Source organism: Odocoileus virginianus, chromosome 15 (genome assembly GCF_023699985.2).
Source record: "Odocoileus virginianus isolate 20LAN1187 ecotype Illinois chromosome 15, Ovbor_1.2, whole genome shotgun sequence".
Taxonomy (NCBI): domain Eukaryota; kingdom Metazoa; phylum Chordata; class Mammalia; order Artiodactyla; family Cervidae; genus Odocoileus; species Odocoileus virginianus.
This window is the reverse complement of record NC_069688.1, coordinates 60,900,634-60,921,092: the sequence shown is the minus strand read 5'-3', so window position 1 is coordinate 60,921,092 and position 20,459 is coordinate 60,900,634. Positions and strand designations below refer to the sequence as shown.

General features: G+C 38.3%; 1 protein-coding gene across 4 annotated transcripts in view; it reads left to right on the top strand.

Moving 5' to 3' along the window:
- WWP1 (WW domain containing E3 ubiquitin protein ligase 1) overlaps positions 1-20,459 on the top strand; it is a 136,871-nt gene that overhangs the window by 86,194 nt on the left and 30,218 nt on the right. For all 4 annotated transcript variants that reach the window (XM_070477429.1, XM_070477430.1, XM_070477428.1 and 1 more), the window contains 9 exons: positions 1,852-1,947; positions 4,146-4,320; positions 6,133-6,187; positions 6,272-6,356; positions 6,486-6,614; positions 12,211-12,286; positions 12,394-12,465; positions 15,382-15,470; positions 19,801-19,960. In XM_070477429.1, the coding sequence (XP_070333530.1) occupies positions 1,852-1,947; positions 4,146-4,320; positions 6,133-6,187; positions 6,272-6,356; positions 6,486-6,614; positions 12,211-12,286; positions 12,394-12,465; positions 15,382-15,470; positions 19,801-19,960 (937 nt within the window). The remainder of the gene's footprint in view (positions 1-1,851; positions 1,948-4,145; positions 4,321-6,132; positions 6,188-6,271; positions 6,357-6,485; positions 6,615-12,210; positions 12,287-12,393; positions 12,466-15,381; positions 15,471-19,800; positions 19,961-20,459) is intronic.

The following is a 20,459-nucleotide window of genomic DNA, read 5'->3' as shown; positions in this document are numbered from 1 at the left end:
ACAGTTCAGCGAGTTGCCTCCCTGTGGACCAGCTGCTGGGGCAGAAGGAGAAGCACCCTGAGATCCTGGTCACTGGGGCGGGTGGTGGAATTGACCAGACTCCTCCCCTGCGGCCAGGAGTTCTTTGTTCCATGAGTGTTGTCAGCAGAGGGCGGGAACATGGCACATCCACAGCCTGGGTGACCTACCTCAGGAAGATGCAGTGGGGCATGACAGGAGTTTTTGCTCTTATTATGTTAGTACCTACATAATAGTCCTGACTTTGTATTTTAGCCCACAAAGTCTAAAGTATTTACTATCTAGTACTTCACAGAAAAAGGCTGCCTTCGCGTGATCTAATGAATGGAATGCAGAAAATTACAAAGATGATATCCAGAAGGGGGTCTTCATATGATGTGTGTAGCAAACAATTTAGTTTGAGTAAGATAAATTCTCTTTGGAGGAAAACCCTGAAATCTGCAAGTGATGTGGAAAAGTTAAGAACTAGTGGCTAGAATTATAGTTGGAACCTAAGTGCTTACTGAATATTGAATATTAAATTAGAGCTATTTCCAGCTAACTTAGGATCAAATTACAAAACGGCGTCATAGCCCGTTTTATGGATGGTACACTCGGTTGTGTACATTACACTCCTCTTACATTATACTCCTTGCAATGCAGGAGACCAGGGTTTGACCCCTGGGTCAGGAAGATCCCCTGGAGAAGGCAATGGCAACCCATCCAGTATTCTTTCCCAGGGATAGAGAAGCCTAGCAGGCACTAGTCCCTGGGATCAGAAAGATTTGGACATGACTGAGCAACTTTCAGTTTCACTTTTCTCCAGTTAAAAAGAAGTCAAATTAAATTGAATCCTCGTGTTTGAGAGGAAAATATTTCCCATTTATTCTACTCTCAGCTGAGAACAAGAATGTTAAACTCAGAAATACGAAGTTTCTGTTTTTAACGTTTAAAGTTTTTTCTTCTGTGCTATGCCAAGAAGAGAGTAGAGAGGAGGGATGAAGGAGCGCAGAGGAGAGAACAAGGGTGGGGGGAGGAAGAGGTGGATGTGTCTGAGATGGAGCAGAGGAAGATAAGTTAGGGTGTGCTTAAACTCAGAGGCGCACCAGAGACAGGAGAGGGGTGACATACACAAAAGCAGACCCTGTGCGCAGATGGAAGAGGGGGTTTGCAGGGCACTGTCTCATGCCATACTTCAGTGCCGTTTCTGCTAAACTCTTAGATGTGCATTTTTTCATTTCCCCAAACAGATGTCACTTCACTGACATTTTCTCCTTTGGGCATGATGCTAGGGTGACAGTTTCTTCAGCCCTTGATTAAATTTCTGTTTTGTGATGATTTGAAATTCCGTGAATTAGTAACTTTAAAAAACTTTGGGTGTTATTCTGTCTTCCTCTGCTAAATGAACTTCCTGAGTTTCCAGTGTGTGCTGTTGTTGGTAAATCACTTCAGTTATGTCCGAGTCTGTGTGACCCAATGGACTGTAGACCACCAGGCTCCCCTGTCCGTGGAATTCTCCAGGCAAGGATCCTGGAGTGGGTTGCCATGCCCTTCTCCAGGGGATCTTCCCCACCCAGGGATCGAACCCACCAATGTCTCCTGCATTGACAGGTGGGTCCTTAGCACTAGCGCCCCCTGGGAAGCTGGGAAGTTTCCAGTACTGCTAATGAAAAGGGAATAATTAAGCACTTACAAAGCCCAAAAGAAGCAACTTCATTTTGTGTGTAAATATGATGCTTTAAAACATACCTGTAATTTTTTGGCTTATAAAAAGGAATCATAAAAAAAGAAAAACAGGAATTGTTCTTCAGACTGTCTTTAGCTTGTTCTTTTATTTCTGTATTTTTCTTAAAGGTGGGAACAGAGAAAAGATCCTCATGGTAGAACCTACTACGTGGATCATAACACACGGACGACCACATGGGAGAGGCCGCAGCCTCTGCCTCCAGGGTAAGGCAATGTCTTCTCCGGCTTCAGCTGTGTTTCATACATGGAATTTTAAAAGCTCAGTTAATGCAATATAAAGTGGTTCTTTCCTACTGCATGTTATGTTTCCTTGATTTGCTTTTGTGAATAGTAAACGTTCAGTAGGTGAGATTTGTTACCCTGTGTCTCATTAACAGTCTGAAGGGCTTCCTCAGGAGATTAAGAGATGTCGAACACTGGCATGAGTTTACTGAGAGGAGTTGCAGACTTCTGATCCAGTGTCAGTCCTTGCTATTTTTTTAAGGAATGAGAGTCATATTTAGGGTAGTTTATGTGTGTGTTTCTTCATAGACAGGGATCTAAACTATGCAGTTGTGTGATACTTACGTAAGAGATCCTAGTGTTATTCAAAATTATTATCTAGAAGATCGTTACAAGTAAAATTGTATTATGGCTGAAGTTAATAGAGCATTTTAAATGAAGAGGCATTCCTATTACATACTAAATAAAACTTGTGCTATTAGGCTGGTATTCACTAATAGTCCTTCCAGATGCAACTCAGAGCTTGCCAGTATAAACATATTCAAAGTCCAGAAAATTAAAGGCAACAAGTGTGTTATCTTGTGAAAATGGTTGCTGAAAGGATATCGAAAGCTTATGAATTAAGAATATAGATTGACTGGAGGTGAACTGAACCCTGGAGGGTAGGGGTCCAGGAGGCCAGGGAGTCTTCTGGCTGGTGGAGAGGGTATTCCGTTCTGAGAGGACTGAAACAGGCATGACGGGATGAGACTTCTGACATATTTGGGGCCTGCCAGGAGTTGATTTGGCCCCTCGTATGGGTCCCTTGAAAGAAAGGAAAGTGAGGGTGAGGCTGAAGAAGGGAGGTGAGGCTGAGATGGTGACTGGGTTCATTGTTGTGCCAGCAAACGGTGATAGGCAGAATGGCATGGCTCAGTCTGCACTTTAGTTCAGCAGCAGCGTGGCCACAGAAGGTTGATTAAAAAGCTGTACAAGTTGAGTTAAAACCCTTTACATGGGCAGGGATGATAGAGGCAGATTGCTCGGTATACAGTTCAGTTCAGTTCAGTCGCTCAGTCGTGTCTGACTCTTTGCGACCCCATGAATTGCAGCACGCCAGGCCTCCCTGTCCATCGCCAACTCCCAGAGTTTACTCAAACTCATGTTCATCGAGTCAGTGATGCCATCCAGCCTCTTCTCCTCCTGCCCCCAATCCCTCCCAGCATCAGGGTCTTTTCCAATGAGTCAACTCTTCTCATGAGGTGACCAAAGTACTGGAGTTTCAGCTTCAGCATCAGTCCTTCCAATGAACACCAGGACTGATCCCCTTTAGGATGGACTGGTTGGATCTCCTTGCAGTCCAAGGGACTCTCAAGAGTCTTCTCCAACACCACAGTTCAAAAGCATAAATTTTTCGGCGCTCAGCTTTCTTCACAGTCCAACTCTCACATCCATACATGACCACTGGAAAAACCGTAGCCTTGACTAGATGGACCTTTGTTGGCAAAGTAATGTCTCTGCTTTTTAATATGCTATCTAGGTTGGTCATAACTTTCCTTCCAAGGAGTAAGCATCTTTTAATTTCATGGCTGCAGTCACCATCTGCAGTGATGTTGGAGCCCAAAAAATAAAGTCTGTCACTGTTTCCACTGTCTCCCCATCTATTTCCCATGAGGTGATGGGACCAAATGCCATGATCTTAGTTTTCTGAATGTTGAGCTTTAAGCCAACTTTTTCACTCTCCTCTTTCACTTTCATCAAGAGGCTTTTTAGTTCTTCACTTTCTGCCATGGGGGTGGTGTCATCTACATATCTGAGGTTATTGATATTTCTCCCGGCAGTCTTGATTCCAGCTTGTGCTTCTTCCAGAGGTATACAGTTAGCAGTCAGTAAATGTTTATCAAAGAAAGAGGGAGAGTAGTCACATTGATACTGTTCAGTCTATGGCCTCTTTTTTTAGACAGTCCTTAGAAATCATGTATGGGAAGAACGGGAAGGTAATTTAGCTAAATAGATAGCAAGTTACATGTTCATAAATTTTCTGAAGAATATCAGTATTTACATTCTTTTAAACTTATTGTGTCTTGGACTTGATTTTTAAATTATTTAGGTAACATATTACCTAAGTGCTTTCCAGTTTCTTGTATGAAGAGGTTGTTGTTTGCTTTCATTTTTGCCACCGCTCCATTTACTCTCGGCAGTTGGGAGAGAAGAGTGGATGACCGGGGAAGAGTGTACTACGTGGACCACAACACCAGGACGACCACCTGGCAGCGGCCCACCATGGAGTCCGTGCGGAACTTCGAGCAGTGGCAGTCGCAGCGCAGCCAGCTGCAGGGCGCCATGCAGCAGTTCAACCAGCGCTACCTGTACTCGGTAACTCGGGGCGCCGGCGCCGGATGGCTTTCTTAAATGTTAGAGATTGCGAGATCGTTTTTAGTTGATCTTTAGTAAATAATTAACATTTCTTATATACAGAAGCACTTTGTTTTTTTTTAAAAATCCTAGTTTACATAGCTATACACTCATGCTTTTGTCCTTATTAAGAGGTAGTCTCATAAATACAATTTACTAATAATATAATATGTCTTGGCTAGTTCCCAATCTTCTACTTTGAGTTATAATCTTTTTGTTTGCTTTAAAAAAAACTGGTTGCCTCCTGACTTTACTTAAGGCCAGTCTTGCCATATTCCAGCTATTCTGTTTCCATCCCTGGTTTGTAGAAATGCTTTCATCTGTTTTGGCCCACTAAATATGTATTCTTGGGATCGGAGATAGTTTTGTCCAAAAAAGTGTAACGCTGTCTGAAAAGTTGATCAATTGGTGATTTACTGTCATAAGCAAACATCCACAAGAGTTTGGGGGATGGGGAGAGGACTTCTCTTTAAATAGATTTGATCTCAAGAAGTAGAAAGTATAAGTCTCAAGTACTGGGCATCTCCAGGTAGTGTTTTGGGGCAGCTTGAAACCCCAAAATGTGGAAAGGAATTAGTAAAGACACACAAAACAGCTCTTCAGAATCCTGCCTCGGGCAGGCTCATTCAGCTGTGCATTTTTGGGAGGTTAAGTAGAAGGTTCTCATTTGAAGGTTGGTCCATTCTCCTGGTTTTCTGACCATCAGAGGGTGAGCCAGCCCAGCCTGCTCAGCATCTTGTGCTATCAGTTCTTGGTTCCTGAGTAGCTTGTGCAGAAATCTGTGGGAATGTTCCTTCCTTTAGCTGTATGTACTAAACAGGTTGTGTGTGTGCATTTGTTGTGGTTGGACTTTGCTGTATATCTGGAAAACCTTGGGGAAATAGGGCAGAATTAGGTAATGGTGTGCGTCAGAAGCGGAGAAAGCAATGGCAGCCCGCTCCAGTGTTCTTGCCTGGAAAATCCCAGAGATGGAGGAGCCTGGTTGCCTTCTGTGGGGTCGCAGAGTCAGACACGACTGACGCGACTTAGCAGCAGCAGTGCATCAGAAATATGTTCTTCGGCACAAACAGAACATCCTAAGCTTGACATTTAGTTGTCTAAATGATAATTGAGTACAATTCATAGTATCTGTTATGAAGTTATAAAATATTTATCAAGATGTATGTGTTTTATCATTAAGAAATGATTTTTCAGGTAATTTTTTATTTGTCTTTTCTTAAAAACTGATGGTAAAGATGTTTCTTTTCTTTTGAATATGTTTCTGAGTTGTCATAATATGTAAGCATTAACATGTTTTTATGTGTGTTTGAATGTATAAAATATATTAATACAAAGGTAGAAGTTTATTTTTAAAAGATAATTCTGGAATTTAATATTATTATGTTAGTAGACATTTGTTTTAAAGAGAGCTGTGGTGATTATACTGTTTTTCAGCAAATAATGTTACCTCATTTAAACATTACAATTTTCTGTATGTTATTTTCTCTCATGTCATTTCACTCTTATGGACTGTTACAGAGATTAACAGTGCTGATGTTGATACATTATTTCTAAATCATTATAGAAAAGCTAATAATTTATCACTTATTTAACTCCTCTTAACTCATCACATTTTTAGGATTTTGTGCCTTGAAATTACTATATTCACATTTCCTTTTCATATTTTTTAGAAAATGACTATTAAATGTGATTCAGCTAAGTGCTTAGTTTATGCTTTTATATTAAAAGCCTGTTTTTTTTTAACTTCTCCTCCCAATCCTTTTCTCCAATCAGGCTTCAATGTTAGCTGCAGAAAATGACCCATACGGGCCTTTGCCACCAGGCTGGGGTAAGCTAATGTGTTGTTGATAAAAATATTGAAATGTATATATAGCAAATAGTTATTAAATGCCATGCTCACTCTATTTTTTAGAAAAAAGAGTGGATTCAACAGACAGAGTTTACTTCGTGAATCATAACACAAAAACAACTCAGTGGGAAGATCCCAGAACTCAAGGGTAAGTATATACTACAGCCTTACTTAAGTGATCTTGCATGTCGGAAGACGGAATCAAGTAAACCTCAATTCAGGCGTTTTTAGCATCTCAATAATGTTCACCTTGTGTGACTTTAACTTTATCTTTTAGTTTGCAGAATGAAGAACCCCTGCCAGAAGGTTGGGAAATTAGGTATACCCGGGAAGGTGTGAGGTACTTTGTTGATCATAATACAAGAACAACAACATTCAAAGATCCTCGCAATGGGAAGTCATCTGTGTAAGTGAAGTTCTGAGATGCTGTTTAATGAGAATGTAAAGTTTGACTTCTAATTTAGCCTCAAGCAAATTTTACATTATGTATCAAGAAAATCTACTCAAGTAATAATCTAGTATATGTGTTTTGCTCTACTGTATTACAGAGTGGGTTTGTGGCATATACTTCCTTAAGAACAATAGTAGGTATTTATCTAGTGATTATTGATGCGCCAAGGATTCTTCTAAGCACTTTATATAAATTAGCTTTTATCTTCCAACAGTTGCTTGAGGTTGATACTCTTACTTTCCAAGTGTGGAAATGGAGGCCTAGGGAGCATGTTGACTTATGCAAAGTCGTACAGCAAGTGATGGAGGTGGTTTCAGACCAAGGCAGTCTGTCCACTGAGTCTGCGCTCCTAATAGTCACATTCTGCCTCTGCAGGCTCAGGGAAAGACGCTCAACACGGCTTTCCCGGTAAACATAGCTCAATGAAGTGTTTGAAAGGTCTCTCCTTCATCCTTACTCTTAGATGTGATGTCTTTATATTACTAAGACAACGGAAGCAGCCATAAAAGTTTTTCAGAAATTCCTACAGTTACATCTCTTTACCAGTCAGCATCTGTCTTCCCTTTTCCTCCTGAAGGTAAATTGTCATCATTCTCTCAAAGGCCAATCCCTCTGCTGGTGCCCGAGGTCTTTCCCTCTTCTGATTAGCTACTCCAGCAGTGATTTTCATACCATCCATCTTTCTCTGCAGTATCATTCTCATCAGCTGCTACTGCTCTGAGATTAGAAGTGAACAAGTGGAAAGCCATGACTCATCACCTCATAAATCCATTTAATGGAGAATTCATTATTATTGCTTCCCTTTGCAAGAAAACTACCTGAAAGACGTGTCTGTGTAATTGCTGTTTCTAGTTTGTCTCTCAAACCAACAACAAGGAAGTTTCACTGACCCTAACTAACCTTACTAAGGGGACCAGTGCCCTCCACTAGGTTAGTCCCTAGGTTGGTTTACAGCTCTGTCTAATTTGACACAGTCAGGAGTATTTGAAGGAAGTTTCTCCCTCCTGACAGAAATAGTACCGGGACGCTGCCTCCTGATTTCCTTCTGCCTGTCTGGTCTGTCTTCTTCCTCCTTTTTGTGGGTGACGGGGGGCCCTGCTCTCCTGTCAGCCTGTTAACATTGATGTACCCGAAGTGCCCCCTCAGATCTCTCTTCTCTGCTGTCTGTACTCATTCTCTTGGTGAATCTTATCCAGCTCACAGATTTTTCTCTAGCATTTCACTTGTAATTTTGCTGCTACTTACTTGATAGCTATTCTTAACTTCTTCCTGGTAACTACCATCAGTCAGACTTATTCTACCTGGGATATTTCCCATCTTAGTTGAAGGGACCTCCACTCTTAGGTGTGTTTGAGCCAAAAATCTTGTAATTGTCCTTGACTACTCTCTCTCTCATGTCACATACAGTCCATCATGAGTTCCAGTTACCTCAGCTTCAGAATGTATTCAGGACCAGCTGTGTCTCGCCATATCCACTGCCGTCACTTTGGTCCAAGCTACCGTGGTCTCTCACCTGGAGTGTTTCTCTGAGTACCACTCTGCTTTCTACCTACACAACACTGTCCCTCATACAAGACTTTTTACTTTTTTATTTTTTCTTTTAAGTAAAAAGTTACTCCACAAAACCTTTCCGTGGTTTCCGCAGAGTACTTGACCGTGACCTCTAAGCCCTTGGAGCATCTGACCCCTGTTAACTTGTCAGCCTCACGTCTGACGTTTCTCCTCATTCACTCTGCCTCAGCTTCCGTAGCAAGTTAGCTGTACCTCAGACAGCTGAGCCTTCCTCATCTGGGCTCTGGTTTCCTCTGGTTGGCATGCACTTTCACCCAGTAGTACCTGTATGTTTCCTGCTTATTGTTTTGTCTGTGAATCCTACTCTGCTTATTCTGTTCACAGTTGAAAAGTTCTTCTCCCCATTTCACTCCTTGTCCTTTTTTCATCTTTTTTCCCCTTTTCTAGGAGCGGGAATGGTGAAACATTTATGCTCTTCTAACACTAAATGTATAGTTTACTTATTCATTGTTTCTTGTCTGTTCTCTTCACTAGTACATAGACTACACAAAAAGAAGTATTTTTTTTTCAGTTTGTTTTATTAGCCAGTAATACTCTCACTATCTAGAATAGTGCCAGGATACATACTGTGCATTTTGTAAATATTTGTTGAATGAATTCAGTTGAACCTGACAACAGAAGAGAACATTTTTTATCCATTGCAGAATGTTCCCTGGGAATGTAAAAGTTCTTTATGCCTGACTCGTAGGCTGTCGCTAGTGGGCAAAAGACCCAGGGCTCTCAGTGTGAATAGCACTTCCCCTAAATGCCGGCCACCCTGCTTTTTCCCTTACTGACCTGCTGAGCTGGGTGACCTGGACATCGCTTCCTAGGAGCTCAGTTTTGCTTTGTTTACTCTCTTCAGCAGTATTTGTTTTGATTTCAAATTAACTTTAACATGTAAAAGGAATATCCTTTCCTGTCTCTTCTACCTAGAGCCTCTTGTCCTCCCCTCCTTGGATTTAAGGGTTAGCAAGAAGTTTTTTTTTAAATAGTCATAGACTTTCATATTTAAATAACTTTTTAATATAACATTTAATATTTGCACTCTAATACATGGTTAAAATCTAAAATGTGGAAAGTATAACCCCAGAAAAAGTGTAGAAAAAGCAATATATATCACCTGCGACTAGTCCTGGTGCCAATCCTGGTGTCATAACACAATTCAGCTTTATATATTTTTTTATATTATAGGTATTATGCCTATCTCCCCCCTCCCCATCTATATTCCTGCAAATTCTAGTGTCAGTTTATGTTTTCTAATAAAAATGTAAATCTCATTATGTTAGTGAGAAATAAGCCTTTGAAACATATTTTTTTTTCACCTGCAACACTCTATTAGAAGTGCTGGGTTATTTGAAAACTGTCAGTTCTTTTTAATATCTTTTAAATTTTTTAAAAATTTCATTTTATGTTGGAGTATATTTATCTATCTACAATATTGTGTTAGTTTCAGGTATACAGCAGGGTGATTTAGTTATACATATCCACTCCAATATTCTTGCCTGGGAAATCCCATGGACAGAGAAGCCTGGCGGGCTACAGTCCATGGGGCTGCAGAGTCGGACACAGCTGAGCACACATGCATGCATCAGGTCAGGTCAGTCGCTCAAAAGTTGTGTCTGACCCTTTGCGACCCCATGGACTGCAGCATGCCAGGCCTCCCTGTCTTATCACCAACTCCTGGAGTTTACTCAAACTCATGTCCATTGAATTGGTGATGCCATCCAACCATCTCATCTTCTGTCGTCCCCTTCTCCCGCCTTCAATCTTTCCCAGCATCAGGGTCTTTTCCAATGAGTCAGTTCTTCACATCAGGTGGCCAAAATATTGGAGTTTCGTTTTCAGTATCAGTCCTTCCAATGAATATTCAGGACTAATCTCCTTTAGGATGGACTGATTGGATCTCCTTGCAGTCCAAGGGACTCTCAAGAGTCTTCTCCAACACCACAGTTCAAAAGCATCAATTCTTCGGCGCTCAGCTTTCTTTATGGTCCAAGTCTCACATCCATACATGACTACTGGAAAAACCATAGCCTTGACTAGACCGAACTTTGCTGGCAAAGTAATGTCTCTGCTTTGTAATATGCTGTCTATGTTGGTGATAACTTTTCTTCTAAGGAGTAAGCATTGTTTAATTTCATGGCTATAATCATCATCTACAGTGATTTTAGAACCCCCCAAAATAAAGTCTGCCACTGTTTCCCCATCTATTTGCCATGAAGTGATGGGACCAAATGCCATGATCTTAGTTTTCTGAATGTTGAGCTTTAAGCCAAGTTTTTCACTCTCCTCTTTCACTTTTATCAAGGGGCTCTTTAGTTCCTCTTCACTTTCCGCCATTAAGGGTGGTGTCATCTGCATATCTCAGGTTACTGATACTTCTCCTGGCAGTCTTGATTCCAGCTTGTGCTTTGTCCAGCCCAGTGTTTCTCATGATGTACTCTGCATTTAAGTTAAATAAGCAGGGTGACAATAAACAACCTTGGTGTACTCCTTTTCCTATTTGGAACCAGTCTGTTGTTCCATGTCCAGTTCTGACTGTTGCTTCCTGACCTGCATGCATACATATATCTGTTCTTTTTCAGATTCTTTTCCCACTTAGGGTATTACAGAGGATTGAGTAAAGTTCCCTGTGCTGTATATATGGCAGGTCTTTGTTGCCTATTTTAGTTTATCATTTTTTAATTTTAATTAAAATTTTTTTTTCATTTTTTGCCAGGCAAAAGTATCTATGCCTTTTCCACACCCCTCCCCCACAAAGAAAGATAACTTTAATGTGCTAAAGGGATTCTTTTCATCTCTAGCTAAATTTTAGATGCTTACATAAGTTCTCTTCAAAGAGAGATTGAAGTATTGATAATTAGGCTTATTTGGTATGTTGTACTACATGGGAAGCACTGTCAAATGTAATGATAAAACTTCTTAGATTCTACAGCTAAATGTTAATTAATGTAAATGTTCTAGAAATTATATGACATTCCTCAAATTGGGTATATCCTGGAATAGTGTTGTATCATAATTTTAGTTATTATCTTAAGATGTTATATGTTGCATAAATAGCCAGATTTCTTTGTCAGTTGCATTGCAGTTGGTTCTTTAATCATACTATTTCAGTTCTCTGACGTTTATATTACTCTGATGCTTTTACAAACATGAAGATCTTCCAGAGGATTCATAGAGAGGACTTTTTTACAAATATAGGTTTCTAATAACTTTTAAATCATACCACTTAACTGAGTAAGAAATTACAGAATTCTAATGGAAAACCAGATGGCTTCATAAACTGCTAACAAGAGATCAAGACCAACAAGAATAATTACATGGGACTGAAAGAACAATATGATTTATGTTTTATGGGTTTTTTTTTGTCTGAAATACTACTGGCTTTTAATATTTGTTTTCCAGATATGAGGAAACTTTTCCCATTATGCTAACTGTAACTATGTATAATATACATATATATTTAAATTCTATCACATATTTTCACTGCTTTGTACATTTTGTATTTATTTGGAGTTACATATTGAATTTTGTTCCTGCTTCTTCACTCTGTTATGTGGTAATTATCTCCTCTTAAAAATATTTTTTACTATTACCCTTTAATTTGTTATGCTAATAACAAATCTGGTTTTTGTTTTTCTATGAATGCTTTCATTTTTCCCAAAAGATGTTTTTGCTTATATACAGTTCTTTTGTTATTATATGTTTTTAGCACATTAACTAGCTTCTTTGTTTATTGTATCCTTTAAGCACATTAACTAACTTCTTTGCAAAATACCCGCCCGTGCACATAATCTCTGTCTTTGCGTGTGTGTATCGTGTGTCTTCATTGTTCCCTGTTGGCCCCCTGAATATTACCTCTGCTTCTCTCCCAGCAGGTGTCACAGAGTAGCTTGCTGTCATTTGTAGGACACTGGTACACTCCAGTTTCATACTGAATAATGAACATCCAGCTTTATTATTTATTAATATAGGGTTTGTTTTTGTTTTTCTTTAGAACTAAAGGTGGTCCGCAGATTGCCTATGAACGCAGCTTCAGGTGGAAACTTGCTCACTTCCGTTACTTGTGCCAGGTACTGCAGTGGTAAATAAACCTCCTGTTCGTAATCATTTAGTTTTCTTGTTACAGGGCACTCGTACTGTAACTAACATGATACCACGATATTATTTTTGTTTTCAGTCTAATGCTCTACCCAGTCACGTAAAGATCAATGTGTCCCGGCAGACATTGTTCGAAGATTCCTTCCAACAGGTAAGAAAGATGTACCAGAATAAAATTGTTCAGTCAGCCCTCTGTATCCACAGATATAATAGCATCCATGGATTCAGCCAACTGTGGATAGAAAATATTCTGCGGTGGGATGGAGGGAGATTTACAGAAAGTTTCAAACGGCGAAATTTGAATTTGCTGCAGCCAGTAGATTGTTTTATTGTGCCTTGCTTTATTTTACTTTGCAGATAGTGTGGTTTTTACAGATGAAGGTTTGTGGCAGTCTTGTGTTGGGCAGGTCTCACAGCACCATTTTTCCAGCAGCACGTGCTCACTTGGGAGTGTCCCTGTGTCACATTTTCGTCATTCTTGACGTGCTCCAAACTTTTCATTATTATTAATTTGTTAAGGCGATCTCTGAGCCGTTACGTTTGATTTTCTGTTCTAAAAAGATTCAACTGCTGACGTCATGGTTATCATTTTTTTTTTAACAATAGAGTATTTTTTAAATTAAAGTCTGTACATTGTCTTTTTAGACATAATGCTATTGCCCCCTTAATAGACTATAGTACAATGTTTTTTTTTTTTTTTTCTCAAATTTTTTTTTTTTCTCCATTTATTTTTATTAGTTGGAGGCTAATTACTTTACAACATTGCAGTGGTTTTTGTCATACATTGAAATGAATTAGCCATGGAGTATAGTACAATGTTAACATGACTTTTATATGCACTGGGAAACCAGAAAATTAGTGTAACTTGATTTATTGTGATATTCTCTTTATTGCGGTACTCTGGAACCAAACCTATAATATCTCTGAGGTGTGCTTGTGTGTATGTGGTATTTATATTGTATTAAGTATATAAGTAATTTAGAAATGATTTAAAATTATATGGGAAGATGCACATAAGTTGAGCACCCCCATATTTTGGTATCTATGGAGCTGTCCTAGAACCAACTCATCTTGGATACTGAGGGAAATCATACAACTTGAGTTGTTATATTCGTTATATCTAAAGGGAGTTAAGGTTTAGAAATTCTCAGCCATTTAGAACACAGCTGTGACAATGACTGCCACTTACTGAGTGTCCCTTATAATAATAAAATCCATCATGTATCAAGTGATTGTCATATGCTTAGCACTGGCACCTTCCATTTATCATTTCATTTAATTTATCACAAAATCCCTTTGAGGTAGCTCCTGTCATTATCTCCCATTTTTACAGGCACAGGTACCTAGGCTGAGAAACAAATCCATTCTACCATGAATTAGATTACTAAAATAAAGCATAACGAGCTCTGGAACAAGTTGACATTTTGACACCTGTTTAGTTTTTATTAAGACTTTATTAACTCAACAAAGTCATGATATGAGACTAAATTAAAATTAGATTGGTGTAGACCCTGTATTCCATTTAAATATTTCTTTCATACCCTAGTGTTAGCTCTCACTTCCTCCTGGTTTCTGTTAAACGTCATGACCTCAGACCTTGTGCGAGCACTCATTTAAGATGGCAGTTCTCTGCTCACCTCCGTCACAGTCCCATTATAGCCAGTCATGGTACTTCATTCTTGTTTGTAACACTTCTCACCATCTGCGGAGAAGGAACTGGCAGCCCACTCCAGTAGTCTTGCCTGGAGAACCCCATGGAGCCTGGCGTGCTACAGTCCACGGAGTCACAGGCTTGGACACAACTGAGCGACTAAACCACTCCCACCACCTAACACACTCTATCTCCCTTACCAGAATGAAACTTCAAGAGATCACAGCTGTTTTGTTTACTGCCGCTTTGCACAGTACCTAGAAACAGTGCTTTGCACATAAGCAGGTATTAATAAACATTTGGTGGCATGAACAAATGAATGTAATACCTTTGCTGAATTATCTGTACAATAGAGATGAAAAACCAAAATATTGTCAGTTCTTTTTTTCTGATGAGGTTGAGAATTTTTCTTCTCAGTCCTCTCCCAAGGTATTACAGTGATGAATTAAAATTCTCTGAGTTCAGGTGCATAGCGACTTGTATGTATAGAAGCCAAAATGGAATAACAGTTCTTAAGTCAATGATGTTCAAATCCTAGCCTCAGTTTAGTCACTTGTTGCATTTTGGACAAGTTACTTAATGTAGCTATTATCATCAAAACCTTTTCTGTTTGATTTAATAAGTTTTTATCTTGTTCCAAGCTCTGTGTAAACTTTGTTTTAATACATACACATCTGAATTCATGGTAGATTTTACTTGGCTTTGTCCTCTGGCTTGGGGAGAATCATGCTCTGTGAGCCCCTGACTCGCTGTAAAGTGGAGGCCTGCTGGCGAGCTGTCGCCTCACCCAGACCAGTCTTGGCTTTGGGAAGTAATTCCCTTTTATCTGGAAGTAAAGCTTATTTACTGGTAACCTTAGTGTGAGCCTTTAAGGCTTATAAAAAATCTAGTATAGATATAGTTTTAAGATAAACCTTTTTATGCTAAAATTCATCATCTTATAAATAATTCTTCACAATAGCTCAGTTCCTTTCCTACTGAGAAATGGAATGTGTGGTATAAGCAATAAATTCTACTTTTCATTAAGTGTTGCTTGTCAAAAAAATTTTCAGGTCACCTTTTATAAGATTTTGGTAAAATGTGGAGAGTGACAGAGATGGGAATATGTTCTAACCTGAAAAACATTGTTTCAAGCTGTTCCTCTCTTGCTACTAACCGAAAGTAGAACTACCATTTAATACCAGAAGAGGGGAAAGAGATTTATGAAAGTTAATCAGAGAAAGCTTAGTAGAGTAAGATGCATCTTTGCTAGTTTGTGGAATAAACTAGTTTGATCTCTTTGAATTAAAAGCATTGTTGTATAAGATAACGAAATGTGAAATTTTGAAAACACAGATGAAATTTAAATAAAACTGTTTTGGAGGAGACTTGTATTACATATGATGTTTAAGCATCCATGTTTTTGTTTTTAATTAGATTATGGCATTAAAACCCTATGACTTGAGGAGGCGATTATATGTAATATTTAGAGGAGAAGAAGGACTTGATTATGGTGGCCTAGCAAGGTAAAATAAAAGATATATCTGCTTTGAAATAAGTGCATCTCCACTGTAGATATATTCTTGAAAAGGTACATTTTTTCAATAACAATCTGAAATTATTTTTAAAAACAATTGAAATATTTATGTAAACCTATCAGTAGCCATTATTATTATTATGTTGCTTATCCTGTACATTTTATCTGCATATTCAGTTGACCCTTGAAAACATGGGGGTTAGGGGTGCTGAACCCTGTGTTGTCAAAAATCTGCATACTGCTACTTCTGTTTCAAAAACAAAAGAGTGTGGGATTAATCAATGTAAGCTACTATACATAAAATAGATAAGCTACAAGGATTTACTGTATACTACAGAATTATATTCAATATCATGTACAAACCTATAATGGAATATAATCTGAAAAAATTTAACTGAAACACTTTACTATATGCCTTAAAACTAACACAATATTGTAAATCAACTTTACTTCCATTAAAAACAACACAAAACAAAGGATTTGATAAATGATTTACCAAAGGACAGGAAGCTAAAGCAGTTTGGATAAAATCTGGATTCAAATCCCTAGTTCTTTCAGTTCCACACACTGTGATCTCTGACTTTTGCTGTACTTAATTGATTTTAAGATATTTGTAAAATGAAAATACAGGTACTATATTGAAAAAAAATTCGTGTATAAGGGGACTTGCAGAGTTCAAAAGCATGTTGTTCAAGGGTCAGCTGTATATAAATTTGAATGTATGTGTGATATCATACATATTTGCTGATTTTTTAAAAACAGAATTGATCATACAATTTGCAAAATACAGCAGCTTGATTTTGTTATTTTGTATATCATGTATATCTTTCCATATCTCATATAGACCTTATACTCATGGTTGTATAATCTTCCATTGTTTGAGCATAGTATAGTTGATGAATCAGCATAAATAAGGTTGTTTCTTATTTTTTGCTATTATAACAATTTGTGTTGGTTTGATGTTTGTGTTTTTAATCCAGTCTGAGTCCTTTTGACTAAATAGTTTTCCACATTTACTAAATATTTTTTTAACAGACACTTATGAAGCAATAAGAACAGCAGATCCTTTTTATTTAATTTTTTCCCCTCAATTGCTTTGCCCAGACCCAATTTGATAGCAGTTTGTTTTTTAGTCAAAGCATTTTCGTTAAAGAATTAAATTTGCTTTTCTTAGAAACAACTCTCTTTTTGAACTCATACTTCATGGGTGTTCAGAATTACATAATCACAATTTTAGTACAGCTGACTTAAAAAGAGGTAGAAAACTAGAACTGGGGGAGTTATCAGAACTGGTTGTGTTAATGTATTTTCTCATCTAAAACATTTTAAGTTTTTTCAGAAGAGAAAACTGCCTGTCACTGTGGATATTCATATCACATCTATTGTGATTTGTCTCAATTTCAAAAATGTTCAGACATTAAAAAGGCACATCTTAGAAATGAATATGGTATTATTTTTACAATGTCTGACTTTATAATATTCACATTCTTAACCATTTTTTACCTCAACTGTTTGGGTTTTGTTTTATATTTTGATGGTTTTAATGCATATAATGTACATAATTAGTTACTGCACACCATGTTTTTCTTATTCCCAAATTCTTTATTTTGATTCATGTATTGGTTTTGGTTTAATCAGTTAACAAGGGTGATAAATCCCTCTAGTTTTACATGTTTGAGAGTATGTTTTCTGCTGCTTTTGTATTTAAACAAGAACTTCACTAGATACAGATTTCTCACCAACACCTGTTTCTCCAGCGCCCGGTCGCCATTGCTTCGCTGCCGTCTAATGGGGTGTGAACGCTATCAAGTAGCAGGCCAGCCTTTTAGGCAGCTTTTCCCTCTGGGTGCCCACACAGGTCTTTTCTTTGAAGTTCATTAATTTCATTGTCGATTGTTTTATATCTTCTTTTGGAGCTTATTAAGATCTTCCTTAATTTAAGGGAAATTTTCTTCTATTAGGTCTTTGAATATTTTTTCTGTTCCATTTGTTCCATTTTTCTTCAGGAACATCAGTCATGGGTATGTGGACTCTCCTCTCTCAGTCTTACGTGTCTGTCATCTCTTCTCAGGTCACTTTCATCTTTGTGCTTTTTCATTCTGTTCTGATTTTTCTCAGACCTGTCCTCGCGTCTCTGTTTGCAGTACTGCCCCGTGTTTTGCTGCTTTTAATGTGACTTTTCATCGTTGGTGGTTTTACTGTTTTCCTCTCTAGGCTCTGCTAGCTCATTCCTTGTCTATTAATTTTTTTTAAACCTCTTGTAACTCTTTAATTTATTTGCGAGTATATGGAAGAATATGTTAAAGGGAACTTTCTACCTCTTGTTACTTAGAATTTTTTCTTCTTTTTTCCTACTGTTAGAGTATAGGTTAGATGCCACATTGTAGTCATTCTTTTTTTCAATGTACCCAGTTTTCTCTGGGCTGTTTGCTGAAAGTCATCTGCAACATCTGGGAGTTTTATTTCTACTTTTTGTGTCTAAACGCATTCTCACTGCTGCTGCTACTGCTAAGTCACTTCAGTCGTGTCCGACTCTGTGTGACCCCATAGACAGCAGCCCACTAGATCTGTTCAATTCTCTTCCTGGGGACATGTGTTACTTCATCCTCATCATAGTGGGAAGTCAACTTGGTTCAGCTACTGTTTTGGGACTGAATTTTGTTTTATAAATTGATTTTAACATTTCTCAGTTGATTTAGAGTCCCTTCTCTACCCTTCATTAAGTTTCCAAGATTATATTTTTAAAGTTTCAGAAAAGCATTTCTGAACAGGCTGCCAGGCCAGATCTAGCTTGCATAGTGATGACCCCCATTGTGATTTTAAATTTTTTTGTATTATTTGACAACATTAAAGAAATCACTAGATTACTCTTATGAATCAAGATTTCTGGCCTTTCTTTAAAAACAATTGCCACACCTTCTCACACGGCATCAGTGGACTGAGTCAGAGCAGCTGCTTTCCCTGTTGGCTGTCATACATTCTGTCTCAGTCCCTGGCCGCCATAGCCAAGTTGTCTAAGGGCTATGGTTACATTCCTAGAAGTCATTCTTCCTAGACCGGTGGTGACTTTTACCCAGGATACAGTGAGGAATGGGAGTTTGTGACTGAGTAGAAGACTGTGAGCCCGTGCAGAGAAGGAAGCCCGCTGTACTCACTGACATCTGTAGGTGTTTGAGTTTTGAACCCTGTATTAGAAAAAATTGCTATGGAAGACAGTCTTTGCGTATTGAGTTTATTTCATAATATAAATTATTAATCTTTTACCTAGTCAGGTTTTCTGTATTGGACTTTTTAAAATGAGACAAATTACATAGTAATAAGTTAGATAATGTCTATCCCATTTAAAGATTTTGCCTTTTAAAATTGTAGTTCCATTTTTAATCCATTGCCCAAAAAAAAAAAAAAACCAGTTAACACTGTTCCATAGTGGCAATGCTGTGTTATCTCAGTATCACCAGCAAATATTCACTAGAGCCTATTGTTCAGGGCTTCCCTGGTGGCTCAGTGATAAAGAATCCACCTGCCCATGCAGGGGACATGGTTTCGATTCCTGGTCTGGGAAGATCCCACGTGCTGCAAGACAGCTCGCCCATGTGCCACAGCTTTTGAGCCTGTGCTCTAGAGCCCGGAGCACAGCTCCTGATGCCCGCGTGCCCTAGAACCCTGCTCTGCATTAAGAGCAGCTACTCCAGTGAGAAGCCGGGGCACCACAATCAAGAGTAGCCCAGTCACCACAGTTGGAGAAGGCCTGCACATGGCAATGAAGACCTAGCACAGCCATAAATAAATAAAATAAATCTTCCTTATAAATCTAGTGTATATAGGTTGTCGAGTGCCTGTAAGAGTTAAAGGTACAAAAAATAGAGACCTGGCTTTTGTTTTTGAGTTGCTTACAGTCTGGTGGATATAGTGGTCATGTGGGCCAGTCAAGTACAGAAAAATGAATAATATTGTGGGATTGTTACCACAGAGTATTAAGTGACTGAGACACTGAAATACACTGAAGAATGCTTCCAATAATTGCGGAAGTAGATGTCAGCTGAACTTAAAAGTGAGATCCCCACAGGCTGAGTTGAAGTTCAGGATTCATACACAAAAATATGGCATAGGAAGAAGCACACAATATGTGAGAAACGCCTAGTTTATAGCTTGGCAGCGCAGGAGCTGGCAGGTGATTTAGAATGGACAGCTTAGCAATGGGCAGTAGAGTTGTTAAAGGCTGTTGAGTGGAGGTGTGATGTTATGTATGAATTTATTTAAGGCCTGTTTTTAAATTTATACATGGTTGCTAAAAATAATATTGACTTATCTTCTTTTAGAGAATGGTTTTTCTTGCTTTCACATGAAGTTTTGAACCCCATGTATTGCTTATTTGAGTATGCTGGCAAGAACAACTACTGTCTGCAGATAAATCCAGCATCAACTATTAATCCAGACCATCTTTCATACTTTTGTTTCATTGGTCGCTTTATTGCTATGGTGAGTCTTGACTTTCCATTACCTATTTATTTATTTATTTGAATTTTGCTTATTCCAAAAGTATTTTAGAGAAGATTTTTTTTTTAAAGTAATACATATCATCCTTGGTTATATGTAGTCACAAATTTGGTTACCAAGGAAGTTTGCCTAGAGAGTATCAAAATAAGTTGCTGTGTGAAATCAAGATTGTGAATATAAGGATTATTGATACAGCCAGTTGATCTTTAGAAGTCCTTTCATTTAAGCCTAATTGTGGTATGACCACTTTTCAATAAAAGGAAAATCTGAGTTGTATAATCATTGAACTTGATTGATATTTTTTGAATTTTCGTAGCTTTGTAGAAGGTCTTGTGGGACTATAAACTTCTTGAGAAGTGTTTGTGTTTATGTATTTATTTGCACTTTATTATCTATCCATTCATTTAGCAAATATACATTGCCTGCTATGGCATCATAGTATGAATGGGATGAAACCATGATAAGACACAGTCCTTGTTCT